The sequence below is a fragment of the Pseudophryne corroboree genome, chromosome 3 (assembly GCF_028390025.1).
Source record: "Pseudophryne corroboree isolate aPseCor3 chromosome 3, aPseCor3.hap2, whole genome shotgun sequence".
Classification (NCBI taxonomy): Eukaryota; Metazoa; Chordata; class Amphibia; order Anura; family Myobatrachidae; genus Pseudophryne; species Pseudophryne corroboree.
Window position 1 is genome coordinate 318,660,801 of NC_086446.1, and position 15,610 is coordinate 318,676,410.

General features: G+C 44.1%; 1 protein-coding gene across 3 annotated transcripts in view; it reads right to left on the reverse strand.

Annotated features, from left to right (window-relative positions):
* The window catches only part of ASIC2 (acid sensing ion channel subunit 2), a 1,301,501-nt gene that overhangs the window by 308,321 nt on the left and 977,570 nt on the right, over positions 1–15,610 (reverse strand). For all 3 annotated transcript variants that reach the window (XM_063959472.1, XM_063959471.1, XM_063959473.1), the window contains exon 2: positions 14,218–14,368. In XM_063959472.1, the coding sequence (XP_063815542.1) occupies positions 14,218–14,368 (151 nt within the window). The remainder of the gene's footprint in view (positions 1–14,217; positions 14,369–15,610) is intronic.

Consider the following 15,610-nt stretch of genomic DNA (forward strand, 5'->3'; position numbering starts at 1 on the left):
CGCATAGCCAATCACTTTACTTCTACCTACAGACCCCATAATAGCTACTGCGCATGCATGGCATGCACGCATCCCATGATGCACAGCAGCACCTCCTGCAGCCCACAGGAGAGGGATTGCAAGATTCCTCTCTGACAGGGCTTCCCTATTGTAGACAATGGGCTAACAACATTCTGAGGATGCGTTAGCCCACCCAGGTAGGATATTCTGTGGATCTTGTTAAATACCATCCCCATAGAAAACTGGGGTAGGGGCTAGCATATGGAAAGTAGGATATATTTCCTGTTTTCCTAATTGGTACATTTAAGGGGTACTGAACTTAAACATGCAGAAACAGAAGATTCTGCTTATTTTAATTGCATAACTGATTAATAATATATCCCTAAGTGACAACATTGTAAACAGGACTGCCCATTCCCACCATTCTTGCTGTTGAATTTCTGCATCTTCTGACCAATGCAAGGGAGGGCAAATTGTGTTCTCTATTGAATGCACCATTTTTTATTGAGACATTTAGTAAACAATTTATTTTCGTTCAATGCAAAGTGCTTCCTAAAAATAATAATTCCAATGATCTAGTATGCTATAAAGCCTGCTCTACCCCATGCCACTTCAAAGGGAACACAGACGTGTACAAGAAGTATCTTATCTTATCTTATCTTATCTTATCTTATCTTATCTTATCTTCTTATCTTATCTTATCTGATCTTCTTACTTCTGATATGCACATCAAAGTAATTGCTTATCTATTTCTATTCAGGCTGTATATTTCTCTCTATACATGTGCTCTTATACCAGGTCAGTCTCTAGCAACAGTCTTTTCTGAATCCATTCTTCAATTTACAGCTAGGCATTCCTTGGTTGTTATTATTATATGATGTTCCCTCATCTACCAAAGCTTTGTGTACACTGCTCTCTAAAACTGTTGCAACCTGCTCATTAGCAAGATAACTTAAAGCAGCTTAACTACGGGTACAGGCTGCTGCCAGTGGGAATCACAGGCTCCTCAGATGTGATGTATAGCCTGGACATGTTGATCCCAAGGACAAATGGAAAGGCCTTGATGTTATGCCAGGCCAGAGAACACACCATCCCTCCTTAACAACAGGTATCTCAACAGCCAGCTCTACATAGCATGTTCCCTGTAATATAAACCACCAGGGGGCTTCTATTTTAGAGAGGGAGCTGCTGAGAATGTGAGTGGTGAAATTTTCCAGTGCCAAATTAGCACAACGAGGTCCTTTAAAATAACTGTTCTGCTTTGCACAAATAGAAAGGAGCCTTTTAATCACAACAGCGGTGATATAAAAGCCGTAATGTCAATGGTCCAATCCTAAATTATTTATTTTAAATTTACCACTGATCACGCTGCTTTCAGCCCCAAAATCTCTTAGCAATGTGTAAAATGCTACTCTAAATAAAAATATGCAGAAGCATGTAACCTGACATTCACCTTCTTTTTCATTTCCACAGTAATTACCTCAGAATAGTCTATTAACCTTGTGTATTTGTCCACTTATATCTTGTGTATTATATCCAGTGTATAATAAACAGTAACACATCAAAGGACAGTGTTATAAGAGAAAACTTTTTTAATGTGGCCATTCTAATAATAAAAAAACCCAAACCCTTTAATTTCCACAAGTCATATGTAAGCAAGCAACATATTGGGCAGTGTTCAATTGATTATCAAGCCTGATCTCCCATCTAAAGTGACGGGAGATTGCAGGGGCATTAATCAATTGTCTCACTTTATCGCGCTTATCGCTCCCATAAAGGTCGGTTTAGCCTTGTAAAGCAGCTAAACCTGACCAAAGTGCTGAGCGCGATCGTGAAAAGTGCAGTTTGGGCGCATTTCAACTAGCCACCCCTTGGGTGGGCAAGCTAAAATGCAGATGCTGGCGGCCTTCGCACCCGAACGGAGCTACAATTGAATAGCTCTGTTTGGGTGCCATCTACTGGCTGTCGGCAGAAAACATTTGAATTCCGTCCATTGATGGGTCTTTTCATGAAGCAGTGAAAAGTGTGGAGAAGTGAGCCAGTGGAGAAGTGGCCCACAGCAACCAATCAGCTGCTACGTATAATTTTATAGAATGCACTTTAGCAATGTTACCTCAACACTAATTGGTTGCCATGGGCAACTTCTTTCCGCTGGCACACTTCTCCACTTTTTTTTTTTATTGCTTCCTGAATAGACCTCCAAATGACATGAAACCCACTATTCATCTAGCAGTCTGAAGCATACTTGCCAACTCTCCATGAATGTTAGTAAGACTCTGAAATAGTGGCTGAAGAGTCTAGCAGTCTCCATAAGGCCATACTACATGTGCACAACACAGTGACAGTGGTGCGGAGAGGAGAGAGGGCTGCAGTTACTATCTGGGCTTGTTGGAAAGGCCTGATGATGTCTCCACTTTTTGCCCATCATGAAGGAAACACTTGGGAGAATAAGGAGGCTGTATGCTACAAAATAATTGGCTATATAAATAATAAAGTGTGCATATAGTACCTCCATTACATCAGGCATGTGTGTCCAGTGGCACCAAAAGGGAGGCGTGTACTAATTATCAAGGTCCAAGCTTCTTGAAGAGGCCTGCCTGGGACCAGGTCCAGGCATGTCCACGGCCCTACCCCTCTCCCCTTACATGTCAGCCGACACCGGGAGACTCTTTCTCCAGCCTAGCACACGTTGCTGTATACTGGGCTGCTCTAGGTCCAGAGTAGGGGGCCCTGATAGAGGACAATGGACACGGGCCTACTCGTCTGTTAATTCACCCGTGGTCATGCCTATTGTAAAACATCTCCCGTTAGTGGGTTCGTGGGTGAAAGATCAAATCTATTGCCCATTTTTCATGTTCTTTCTGTGGCCATTGCAGTTCCTTTTTACTGCAGCAACAGCACATGGTTTGTACAACATTGCTGCTTGGTTCAAAATACAGCTTCCTCTAGATTGGCACCGTACCGCCTACACATTTGCATGGCCTCCTATCACATTGGCACCTTACCTCCTACATTATGAAGCTGTTCTATAACTTGGAAAATAAAATTAATCAGAACCATAATTAATAAATTAATATATATGGAAGGAATTTTCTTTTTTACTGTATCACAAAAACTATATATATATATATATATATATATATATATATATATATATATATATAAATATATATATATATATCCAAATGGAAGTAAGGCACTCTGGAGACATACGTAGCAAAAACTTCTGTATTAGACCTGGTACATAGAGCCTGATTCAGACCTGATCACTAGCAAGTGCTTTTTGCACTGCTGCGATCAGATAGTCGCCGCCTACAGGGGAGTGTATTTTAGCTCTGCAAGTGTGCGAACACATGGGTAGCAGAGCTTTACAAACAGATTTTGAACAGTCTCTGCGCAGCCCAGGCCTTACTCAGCCACTGCGATCACATCAGCCTGTCCGGGACCGGAACTGGTGTCAGGAACCCTGCCTGCAAACGCATGGACACGCCTGCATTTTTCCAGACACTTCCTGAAAAATGTCAGTTGATACCCACAAATGCCTTCTTCCTGTCAGTCTCCTTGAGATCGCCCGTACGAACGGATTCGTCGAACAAACCCATCGCTGAGCGGCGATCCGCTTTGTACCCGTGCAACGCGTCTGCGCATTGTAGTGCACTTGCATGCGCAGTTTGGACCTGATCGCCCACTGTGCGAAAACACACAGCAGCGATCAGGTCTGAATTACCTCTATAGCAGAGGCGGAACTACCGGCAGTGCAGGCAGTGCACTGCACTGGGGCCCGCCTCTGTCCAGGGGCCCAAGCATGTAATGAGTCAAACTGACTCATTACATGCCGCTGTGCGCTGCAGGCAACCGCTGCCCGCAGCGCACAGCCGCCCGGAGATAGGAGCTGAGCAGCGGTACAGACGGGGGAAGGAGGAGGGAGCCGGAGGACGGAGCCGCAGCAGCGCTTTGTTACTGGTGGAGGCGCTGCTGCTGCTGCTCCTCTGCTTCCCTATAGGCTGTCTTCCGAGAACAGCCTATAGGGAAGCAGAGGGGCAGCAGCAGCAGCGCCTCCACCAGTAACAAAGCGCTGCTGCGGCTCCGTCCTCCGGCTCCCTCCTCCTCATTCTCTACTGCCCGGGAATCGTCGTCTGACGCAGCTGCACCGAGGAGCCTGAGGGTAAGTATAATTCTTCTTTCTTTCTTTCTTTCTTTCTTTCTTTCTTTCTTTCTTTCTTTCTTTCTTTCTTTCTTTCTTTCTTTCTTTCTTTCTTTCTTTCTTTCTTTCTTTCTTTTTCTTTCCTTCTTTCTTTCTTGTGCCTGCCTGCCGCAATGTGTAAAAAGGGGGGACTACCTGCCGCAATGTGTAAAAAGGGGGGACTGCCTGCCGCACTGTGTAAAAAGGGGGGACTGCCTGCTGCAATGTGTAAAAAGGGGGGACTACCTGCCGCAATGTGTAAAAAGGGGGGACTGCCTGCCGCAATGTGTAAAAAGGGGGGACTACCTGCCGCAATGTGTAAAAAGGGGGGACTGCCTGCCGCAATGTGTAAAAAGGGGGGACTGACTGCCGCACTGTGTAAAAAGGGGGGACTGCCTGCCGCAATGTGTAAAAAGGGGGGACTACCTGCCGCAATGTTTAAAAAGGGGGGACTGCCTGCCACTATGTGTAAAAAGGGGAATCTGCCTGCCGTAATGTGTAAAAATGGGGACGCTGTCTGCCGTAATGTGTAACAAGGGCACGCTGTCTGCCGTAATGTGTAAAAAGGGCACGCTGTCTGCCGTAATGTGTAACAAGGGCACGCGGTCTGCCGTTATGTGTAAAAAGGGGTAATCTGCCCGACGCTATGTGTAAAAATGGGGAATCTGCCTGCCGTAATGTGTAAAAAAGGGGGGCTGCCTGACGCTATGTGTAAAAATGGGGAATCTGCCTGCTGCTATGTGTAAAAAGGAGGAATCTGCCTGCCGTAATGTGTAAAAATGGGGACGCTGTCTGCCGTAATGTGTAACAAGGGCACGCTGTCTGCCGTAATGTGTAACAAGGGCACGCTGTCTACCGTAATGTGTAAAAAGGGCACGCTGTCTGCCGTAATGTGTAACAAGGGCACGCGGTCTGCCGTTATGTGTAAAAAGGGCACGCTGTCTGCCGTTATGTGTAAAAAGGGCACGCTGTCTGCTGTAATGTGTAAAAAGAGGAATCTGTTCGCTGTAAGGTGTAAAAGGGTCTCTACCTGGTGTAGTGGTGCTACTGTGCGGCGTAATTTGAATAATGGAGACTACTGTGTTGGTATTATTTTGTGGCCACACCCCTTCCCCACGAAGCCACGCCACTATGTATTTTTGCGCGCGCCTACGGCGCGCACTGCCCCCGGGGTGGACTTGGATGGGGGGGGGGCCCAAAGCATTTTGTCGCACCTGGGCCCACCGCTTGCTTGTTCCGCCACTGCTCTATAGTCTAACGTTTTCAGGGTCACAGCCCCTTCCTTTGCTTCCATTTGGATGTACAGTATATGCTGTCTCTATGATTGTTCACCAAGAGTCTGTTACCATATGTGGATGTGTGCCAACTGCCATTGGACACACACACACATATATATATATATATATATATATATATACACAGCAAACAAAAGGAGGCGGCACTCAGAGGCTTGTGAAACCAGCAAACAAGTGTATTTGCAAGGTCAAAGTTTCAGGGACCACTTCCCCGTCTTCTGGGGACCACTTCCCTCCATGTCCTGAAGACGGGGAAGTGGTCCCCGAAACGTTGACCTTGCAAATACACTTGTTTGTTGGTTTCACAAGCTTCTGAGTGCTGCCTCAGTTGTTTGCTGTATCATACAAGGACTTTCTTTTGAGGAAGGCACCGGAGCAAGATACACCCTGTGGGGGATGCCGTGACTGCCTGAGTAGTGGAAGAGAGAAGAATACCCTTCATTTCATCTTTGACACTAATCTGTGCATTTGAAAGGGTTATCTCTAATAGCAAATTGTGCTTTTTAATAAATTGTTATTAACTATATATGTGGTCATTTGTATTGCTGGTGTAATGGGATGTGATTGGTAGCGCCCCCGATTCATTGTTTGGAAGAATATATATTAGAGATGTGCACCGGAAATTTTTCGGGTTTTGTATTTTGGTTTTGGATTCGGATCCGCAGCCGTTATTTGGATTCGGACGCGTTTTGCCAAAACCTCCCTGAAAATTTTTTGTCGGATTCAGGTGTGTTTTGGATTCGGGTGTTTTTTTACAAAAAACCCTCAAAAACAACTTAAATCATAGAATTTGGGGGTCATTTTGATCACATAGTATTATTCACCTCAGTAACCATAATTTCCACTCATTTTCAGTCTATTCTGAACACCTCACACCTCACAATATTATTTTTAGTACTAAAATTTGCACCGAGGTCGCTGGATGGCTAAGCTAAGCGACACAAGTGGCCGACACAAACACCTGGACCATCTAGGAGTGGCACTGCAGTATCAGGCAGGATGGCACTTCAAAAAAATAGTCCCCAAACAGCACATGATGCAAAGAAAAAAAGAGGCGCACCAAGGTCGCTGTGTGACTAAGCTAAGCGACACAAGTGGCCGACACAAACACCTGGCCCATCTAGGAGTGGCACTGCAGTGTCAGACAGGATGGCACTTAAAAAAATAGTCCCCAAACAGCACATGATGCAAAGAAAAATGAAAGAAAAAAGAGGTGCAAGATGGAATTGTCCTTGGGCCCTCCCACCCACCCTTATGTTGTATAAACAGGACATGCACACTTTAACGAACCCATCATTTCAGTGACAGGGTCTGCCACACGACTGTGACTGAAATGACTGGTTGGTTTGGGCCCCCACCAAAAAAGAAGCAATCAATCTCTCCTTGCACAAACTGGCTCTACAGAGGCAAGATGTCCACCTCATCATCATCCTCCGATTCCTCACCCCTTTCACTGTATACATCCCCCTCCTCACTGATTATTAATTCGTCCCCACTGGAATCCACCATCTCAAATCCCTGTGTACTTTCTGGAGGCAATTGCTGCTGGTGAATGTCTCCACGGAGGAATTGATTATAATTCATTTTGATGAACATCATCTTCTCCACATTTTCTGGAAGTAACCTCATACGCCGATTGCTGACAAGGTGAGCGGCTGCACTAAACACTCTTTCGGAGTACACACTGGAGGGAGGGCAACTTAGGTAGAATAAAGCCAGTTTGTGCAAGGGCCTCCAAATTGCCTCTTTTTCCAGCCAGTATACATACGGACTGTCTGACGTGCCTACTTGGATGCGGTCACTCATATAATCCTCCACCATTCTTTCAATGGTGAGAGAATCATATGCAGTGACAGTAGACGACATGTCAGTAATCGTTGGCAGGTCCTTCAGTCCGGACCAGATGTCAGCACTCGCTCCAGACTGCTCTGCATCACCGCCAGCGGGTGGGCTCGGAATTCTTATCCTTTTCCTTGCACCCCCAGTTGCGGGAGAATGTGAAGGAGGAGCTGTTGACGGGTCACGTTCCGCTTGACTTGACAATTTTCTCACCAGCAGGTCTTTGAACCTCTGCAGACTTGTGTCTGCTGGAAAGAGAGATACAACGTAGGTTTTAAATCTAGGATCGAGCACGGTGGCCAAAATGTAGTGCTCTGATTTCAACAGATTGACCACCTGTGAATCCTGGTTAAGCGAATTAAGGGCTCCATCCACAAGTCCCACATGCCTAGCAGAATCGCTCTGTTTTAGCTCCTCCTTCAATGTCTCCAGCTTCTTCTGCAAAAGCCTGATGAGGGGAATGACCTGACTCAGGCTGGCAGTGTCTGAACTGACTTCACGTGTGGCAAGTTCAAAGGGTTGCAGAACCTTGCACAACGTTGAAATCATTCTCCACTGCGCTTGAGTCAGGTGCATTCCCCCTCCTTTGCCTATATCGTGGTCAGATGTATAGGCTTGAATGGCCTTTTGCTGCTCCTCCATCCTCTGAAGCATATAGAGGGTTGAATTCCACCTCTTTACCACCTCTTGCTTCAGATGATGGCAGGGCAGGTTCAGGAGTGTTTGCTGGTGCTCCAGTCTTCGGCACGCAGTGGCTGAATGCCGAAAGTGGCCCGCAATTCTTCGGGCCACCGACAGCATCTCTTGCACGCCCCTGTCGTTTTTTAAATAATTCTGCACCACCAAATTCAATGTATGTGCAAAACATGGGACGTGCTGGAATTTGCCCAGATGTAATGCACGCACAATATTGCTGGTGTTGTCCGATGTCACAAATCCCCAGGAGAGTTCAATTGGGGTAAGCCATTCTGCGATGATCTTCCTCAGTTTCCGTAAGAGGTTGTCAGCTGTGTGCCTCTTCTGGAAAGCGGTGATACAAAGCGTAGCCTGCCTAGGAACGAGTTGGCGTTTGCGAGATGCTGCTACTGGTGCCGCCGCTGCTGTTCTTGCTGCGGGAGGCAATACATCTACCCAGTGGGCTGTCACAGTCATATAGTCCTGAGTCTGCCCTGCTCCACTTGTCCACATGTCCGTGGTTAAGTGGACATTGGTTACAACTGCATTTTTTAGGACACTGGTGACTCTTTTTCTGACGTCTGTGTACATTTTCGGTATCGCCTGCCTAGAGAAATGGAACCTAGATGGTATTTGGTACCGGGGAAGTCTCTAGTTGCCTGTGAATTAACGGTGGATACCGGACACACGTTTGTCACCACCCAGGCTGACAAGACCTGAGTTATCCGCTTTGCAGCAGGATGACTGCTGTGATATTTCATCTTCCTCGCAAAGGACTGTTGGACAGTCAATTGCTTACTGGAAGTAGTACAAGTGGTCTTCCGACTTCCCCTCTGGGATGACGATCGACTCCCAGCAGCAACAACAGCAGCGCCAGCAGCAGTAGGCGTTACACTCAAGGACGCATCGGAGGAATCCCAGGCAGGAGAGGACTCGTCATACTTGCCAGTGACATGGCCTGCAGGACTATTGGCTTTCCTGTGTAAGATGGAAATTGACACTGAGGGAGTTGGTGGTGTGGTTTGCGTGAGCTTGGTTACAAGAGGAAGGGATTTAGTGGTCAGTGGACTGCTTCCGCTGTCATCCATAGTTTTTGAACTCGTCACTGACTTCTGATGAATGCGGTCCAGGTGACGTATAAGGGAGGATGTTCCTAGGTGGTCAACGTCCTTACCCCTACTTATTACAGCTTGACAAAGGCAACACACGGCTTGACACCTGTTGTCCGCATTTGTGTTGAAATAATTCCACACACCGAAGAGGTGATTTTTTTTGTATTTTGACCAGGCATGTCAATGGCCATATTCGTCCCACGGACAACAGGTGTCTCCCCGGGTGCCTGACTTAAACAAACCACCTCACCATCAGAATCCTCCTTGTCAATTTCCTCCCCAGCGCCAGCAACACCCATATCCTCATCCTGGTGTACTTCAACAGTGACATCTTCAATTTGACTATCAGGAACTGGACTGCGGGTGCTCCTTCCAGCACTTGCAGGGGGCGTGCAAATGGTGGAAGGCGCAAGCTCTTCCCGTCCAGTGTTGGGAAGGTCAGGCATCGCAACCGACACAATTGGACTCTCCTTGGGGATTTGTGATTTAGAAGAACGCACAGTTCTTTGCTGTGCTTTTGCCAGCTTAAGTCTTTTCATTTTTCTAGCGAGAGAATGAGTGCTTCCATCCTCATGTGAATCTGAACCACTAGCCATGAACATAGGCCAGGGCCTCAGCCGTTCCTTGCCACTCCGTGTCGTAAATGGCATATTGGCAAGTTTACGCTTCTCATCAGACACTTTCAATTTTGATTTTTGGGTCATTTTACTGAACTTTTGTTTTTTTGGATTTTACATGCTCTCTACTATGACATTGGGCATCGGCCTTGGCAGACGACGTTGATGGCATTTCATCATCTCGGCCATGACTAGTGGCAGCAGCTTCAGCACGAGGTGGAAGTGGATCTTGATCTTCCCCTATTTTAACCTCCACATGTTTGTTCTCCATTTTTTAATGTGTGGAATTATATGCCAGTATCAATAGCAATGGCCTACTACTATATATACTGCGCACAACTGAAATGCACCACAGGTATGGATGGATAGTATACTTGACGACACAGAGGTAGGTAGAGCAGTGGCCTTCCGTACCGTACTGCTATATATACTGGTGGTCACTGTCAGCAAACTGCAAAACTAAAATGCACCACAGGTATAGAATCTAGATGGATAGTATACTTGACGACACAGAGGTAGGTAGAGCAGTGGCCTTCCGTACCGTACTGCTATATATACTGGTGGTCACTGTCAGCAAACTGCAAAACTAAAATGCACCACAGGTATAGAATCTAGATGGATAGTATACTTGACGACACAGAGGTAGGTAGAGCAGTGGCCTTCCGTACCGTACTGCTATATAAACTGGTGGTCACTGTCAGCAAACTGCAAAACTAAAATGCACCACAGGTATAGAATCTAGATGGATAGTATACTTGACGACACAGAGGTAGGTAGAGCAGTGGCCTTCCGTACCGTGCTGCTATATATACTGGTGGTCACTGTCAGCAAACTGCAAAACTAAAATGCACCACAGGTATAGAATCTAGATGGATAGTATACTTGATGACACAGAGGTAGGTAGAGCAGTGGCCTTCCGTACCGTACTGCTATATATACTGGTGGTCACTGGTCAGCAAAACTCTGCACTGTACTCCTCCTATATAATATACTGGTGGTCCCCAGTACCCACAATAAAGCAGTGTGAGCACAGATATATGCAGCACACTGAGCACAGATATGGAGCGTTTTTCAGGCAGACAATGTATACTGCTGGTCACTGGTCAGCAAAACTCTGCACTGTACTCCTCCTATATAATACTGCTGGTCCCCAGTCCCCACAATAAAGCAGTGTGAGCACAGATTTATGCAGGACACTGAGCACAGATATGGAGCGTTTTTCAGGCAGAGAACGGATAAAACTGGTGGTCACTGATCAGCAAAACTCTGCACTGTACTCCTCCTATATAATACAGCTGCTCCCCAGTCCCCACAATTAAGCAATAAGCACAAATATTTGCAGCAACATTAATAAACGGAGAGGACGCCAGCCACGTCCTCTCCCTAACATTTCCAATGCACGAGTGAAAATGGCGGCGACGCGCGGCTCCTTATATAAAATCCGAATCTCGCGAGAATCCGACAGCGGGATGATGACGTTCGGGCGCGCTCGGGTTAACCGAGCCATACGGGAGAATCCGAGTATGCCTCGGACCCGTGTAAAATGGGTGAAGTTCGGGGGGGTTCGGTTTCCGAGGAACCGAACCCGCTCATCACTAATATATATATATATATATATATATATATATATATATATATTTGATTTAGAATTTATATTGGGGTAACTATCAGTTTATTACCAAGAAGAGCCTGATGTTTTTCATCAAGCTCTACTCCCTAGGGGACTGGGCCCGATTCTGGAAGGCCTGGGTCATGTGGATATGGGGGAGGGGGTGGGGGCAATGTTTTCAATTTTTTTCTTTTTATTGATCCCTCAAATATACAGCCAAGACAGCTTATTTACAGCAACTTGGGAATGTGACCATTATTACACCCAACAACTTCCATACAAAACATTGGAAAAAATTGGGAAGGCGAGATACGAAAAAGCATGGTTTAAAATGGTGAGTTTCTAGTGAGTTCATCTCAAGTTTTACTCTGTTATGAGTTTTACTCTAAGGCAATTTACAATTCACTGGAAAATCAAAAGAAACTCATCATTTTGACAAAAATCTGAGCCAATTACATCCTAGACCTTGATTATTTTAGTCTGACAATAAGATGATGACATTTTATATTTAATAGAATGCTGTTGGGCAAACCACATTTTACTCATTGCTAATTATTTTATTGAAAACAGTACTACTTCATAGTTACTAAGTTCTAAATTTGATAATTACCAACATACAGTACTGTAAATCATTATTGACTAAGAAACGGGAAGTGTGCCATTACCCTTAGCAATCAGATATTTGCTTTCAATGTCTAAGATGCAGAAGGACAATCAGTGTTGATTGGCTGCTGTAGGTTACTGCTCATTGGGCCCCCTGTACCCTCTATAATTATGCCACTGCCTCTGCCTGTCAATCAGGAGAGGCGTTCGCATGCCTGCAATGCGATCACAGGACCTGACCCATTCTGCACATGCGCAGTGTGCAATTTCCAGACCATTTTCTCAGGAAGCTGTGGGCTGGATCGCGATTGCAATCCAACCTGACCTGAATAGACCCCATTGATAGATAGACAGAGAAAGAGAGAGAGAGAGAGAGAGATTGAAAAAGAAAAGATAATTATATATATATATATATATATATAGATATATATATATACACAATCCAAAGATCACCCGACACTCACATATCCATGCAGACAGCTGTTCCTGGTGCTCAAATTTTGAGAACAGTATATCCCTGCAATTGGTAAACAGTGCTTGCAGGAGACTGATAAAGAATTAAAATCATTTTCAGCTGCCAGATATGTCTGTGTTCTAAAAACCAAAAATATATACAAGAATTTGGCGCTCCACAATACACATACACCTGGTAGACTCAGACGGCTGCTCACCGGTTGTGGGCGGGCAACCCCACCAATAAATAAAAAATGAGATATGAAAAGAAATGGGAGCGCTGAATGAGTCTAAAGAGTAAATTTATTTATTACTAGACTGAATAAAACAGTGTTACATTAAACACATGGTTTAAAATAAAAATAAAAATGTACATACATATGATGACCCATTAATGAATGGATGAAAAAATAAAAAATCACATAAATATATGATATTGAATGTGACTGCAATATAACACCTGAAAGAACATGAAATGAGTCTTAATAAACTTTGTTGAAAAAGTGCAATGATGCTTGATAGTTTTTCAACCGTGCATCCACGGATAACCGTGTATTATAAGAGGGAGACTTATAAGAGGTACCTCTAGTATGTCACTGTTACAAATGTAGTCTCACCTCTCTTTAAGCTCGTGCAAGCGGCATAAAGTGTTAAAAGCGGCTCTGATCCCTTCTGATGAAACGGCCAGTGCTACAGGCCGAGAAACGCGTTAAGGCACCCCAGTGAAGGATCCAGTCTGACTGCGATATTCCCCTGACATCCTCTAGCTGTGTGGACCGATGAGAGCTCAGCCGCAATATACGGACATTCCTCCAGCGGCGTGACACTCTGTACTCTGGTTGCATCGAGCCGCCGCACACCCGGCTCAGTACAGCGCTCAGAACGAAGAAGTTCTGTTCCATCAGGATAACACACCTAGGAGGAACTGGGATCTCCACACCATTCTCATTTAAAACCAAGGCAGCAGCACAGTGCCGGTGTCCGTAATTCCAACTTTGGGACACTGTTTGCCCGGCCCGACAGAGCCACTTTTAACACTTTATGCCGCTTGCACGAGCTTAAAGAGAGGTGAGACTACATTTGTAGCAGTGACATACTAGAGGTACCTCTTATAAGTCTCCCTCTTATAATACACGGTCATCCGTGGATGCACGGTTGAAAAACTATCAAGCATCATTGCACTTTTTCAACAAAGTTTATTAAGACTCATTTCATGTTCTTTCAGGTGTTATATTGCAGTCACATTCAATATCATATATTTATGTGATTTTTTATTTTTTCATCCATTCATTAATGGGTCATCATATGTATGTACATTTTTATTTTTATTTTAAACCATGTGTTTAATGTAACACTGTTTTATTCAGTCTAGTAATAAATAAATTTACTCTTTAGACTCATTCAGCGCTCCCATTTCTTTTCATATCTGTGGTCTAGTTGACAAATACTGTACATATATTTTTTTCTTTGTGTTTTGTGGCCCCTTACACTATTTGCATACTAAGTGCGCCTGCTACCTTTGCAAAATGACTTGAATCGATATAGCTTACCAAACCTCTAACAATTAGTGACATCACAGAAGCACAAAATGGCTGCCTTTGTGCCTCAGTAATGTCACTAATTCATTGGTTTTGTTCTTATAAAGATAAGCTCTGTTTACAAATCTGTCTATACTCCATAATGGAATTATTATACATTTCTTTAAACATTACATACTAGTTTAGTTAACAAAGTTTACCCAGTAGAAAGCCGTTTTGGTAGACCTTGATATAAAACTATATATATCATGTTTTTGTTTCTTGGGTTGGTCACATGATGATTAGGGTCTTACCTGTCTCACCCCAGATGGGAAGATATTCATCTTGCTGGATGTCGAGCATTATTTCTAGTCCATTTCCGGTCCCTCCTTTTACAGTGGTGAGCAGAGGTCGACCGTCATGTCCCGAATTAAACATGTAGCATTTCCCATATTTTGTGAACACCTGGAGACAGAGATCAGAGAGACAATGCTTTAATAATTAATTTGCTGAATTGAACACACTCATAAGGTTGATAGTGCAAGACGTTTAGTGCAATATATGACTCTGTTACCTTCCTCTATTCCTTATGATAGAGATACAGATGTATTCTCTTACATCCTTGCTTCAATCACGCTAAACAGCCCTTGCTGTCGTGCCATGCCGTGGCAGGACTCAGTAGCGTCAAGCTTAGTTTTTTGTGTTTTTCTGCTAAAATGCGTATTAGATGCAAAGTAATGTAGTAAGACACACAAGCAGCTGTTGCTGATTAAAATGATATGCGGCATACCTATATTCTGTGTGTAATTGCGGTTCTATCTGCATTCGAAATGCCATGCTACAGTGTTTTCCATGAAAACACAGAATATAGGCATCCTGCATATCATTTTAATTAGAAGCTGTTTATGCGTCCTATTACATTACTTTGCGTCTAACACGCATTTTTGCTGAAAAAAATTGAAAAAAAAGATGCTCAGTGCTACCGAGTCACACGGCACTCACGCATTATGTGTAACGTGACTTATAGCGCACTGAGCAAAGATGTAGAAGGATCTGTATAGTATATGTGAGCCATAATAATTTCACCATTTTACTTCCTTACACTTCCTGTTTAGTCCCCATTGTTTAGTTCAATGAATGAGTCACATAATAAAAATAATAGCCTACACTGATTTAATTTATTGTTTTAGAAATCTACATTCAGCACCCACTGGTGTACTGCTGTTGACAACACAGAATTAAATTGGCCTACAGTATATGTTTTTTTTGTGCCTTAGGAAGAAATTGTTACATTTAATTGAAAGTGACAGGCAGCATCCTATGAGCCAGGCAAGCAGGCATGCTGACTGACCTTAGACAACACATGGGCAATCCTATTTATGGAACCATGGAGAATAAGGTGTCTAGGAGCACCAAGTGATACAATGTCTGAGTGAGGTCACCAGGAAACCAGTCATTCCTCACCTAATCCACCTCCACATTCAGTAAACCATTAAAGCAAACAAAAATATCAATAAGAGTTATTATATTACGTCTAATTATTTTAAACTAAACACTGTACTATTCATTAAAGACTAAACTAAAAAGCACTCATGAATAATCTTCCCCTTACCCTGACAGGTAAAATCATTTCAACTGAAAAAATAGTTTTTCCTAAAGCGCTTTGTATTTTTATACATACACCGATATACACGTATTCCCAATCTA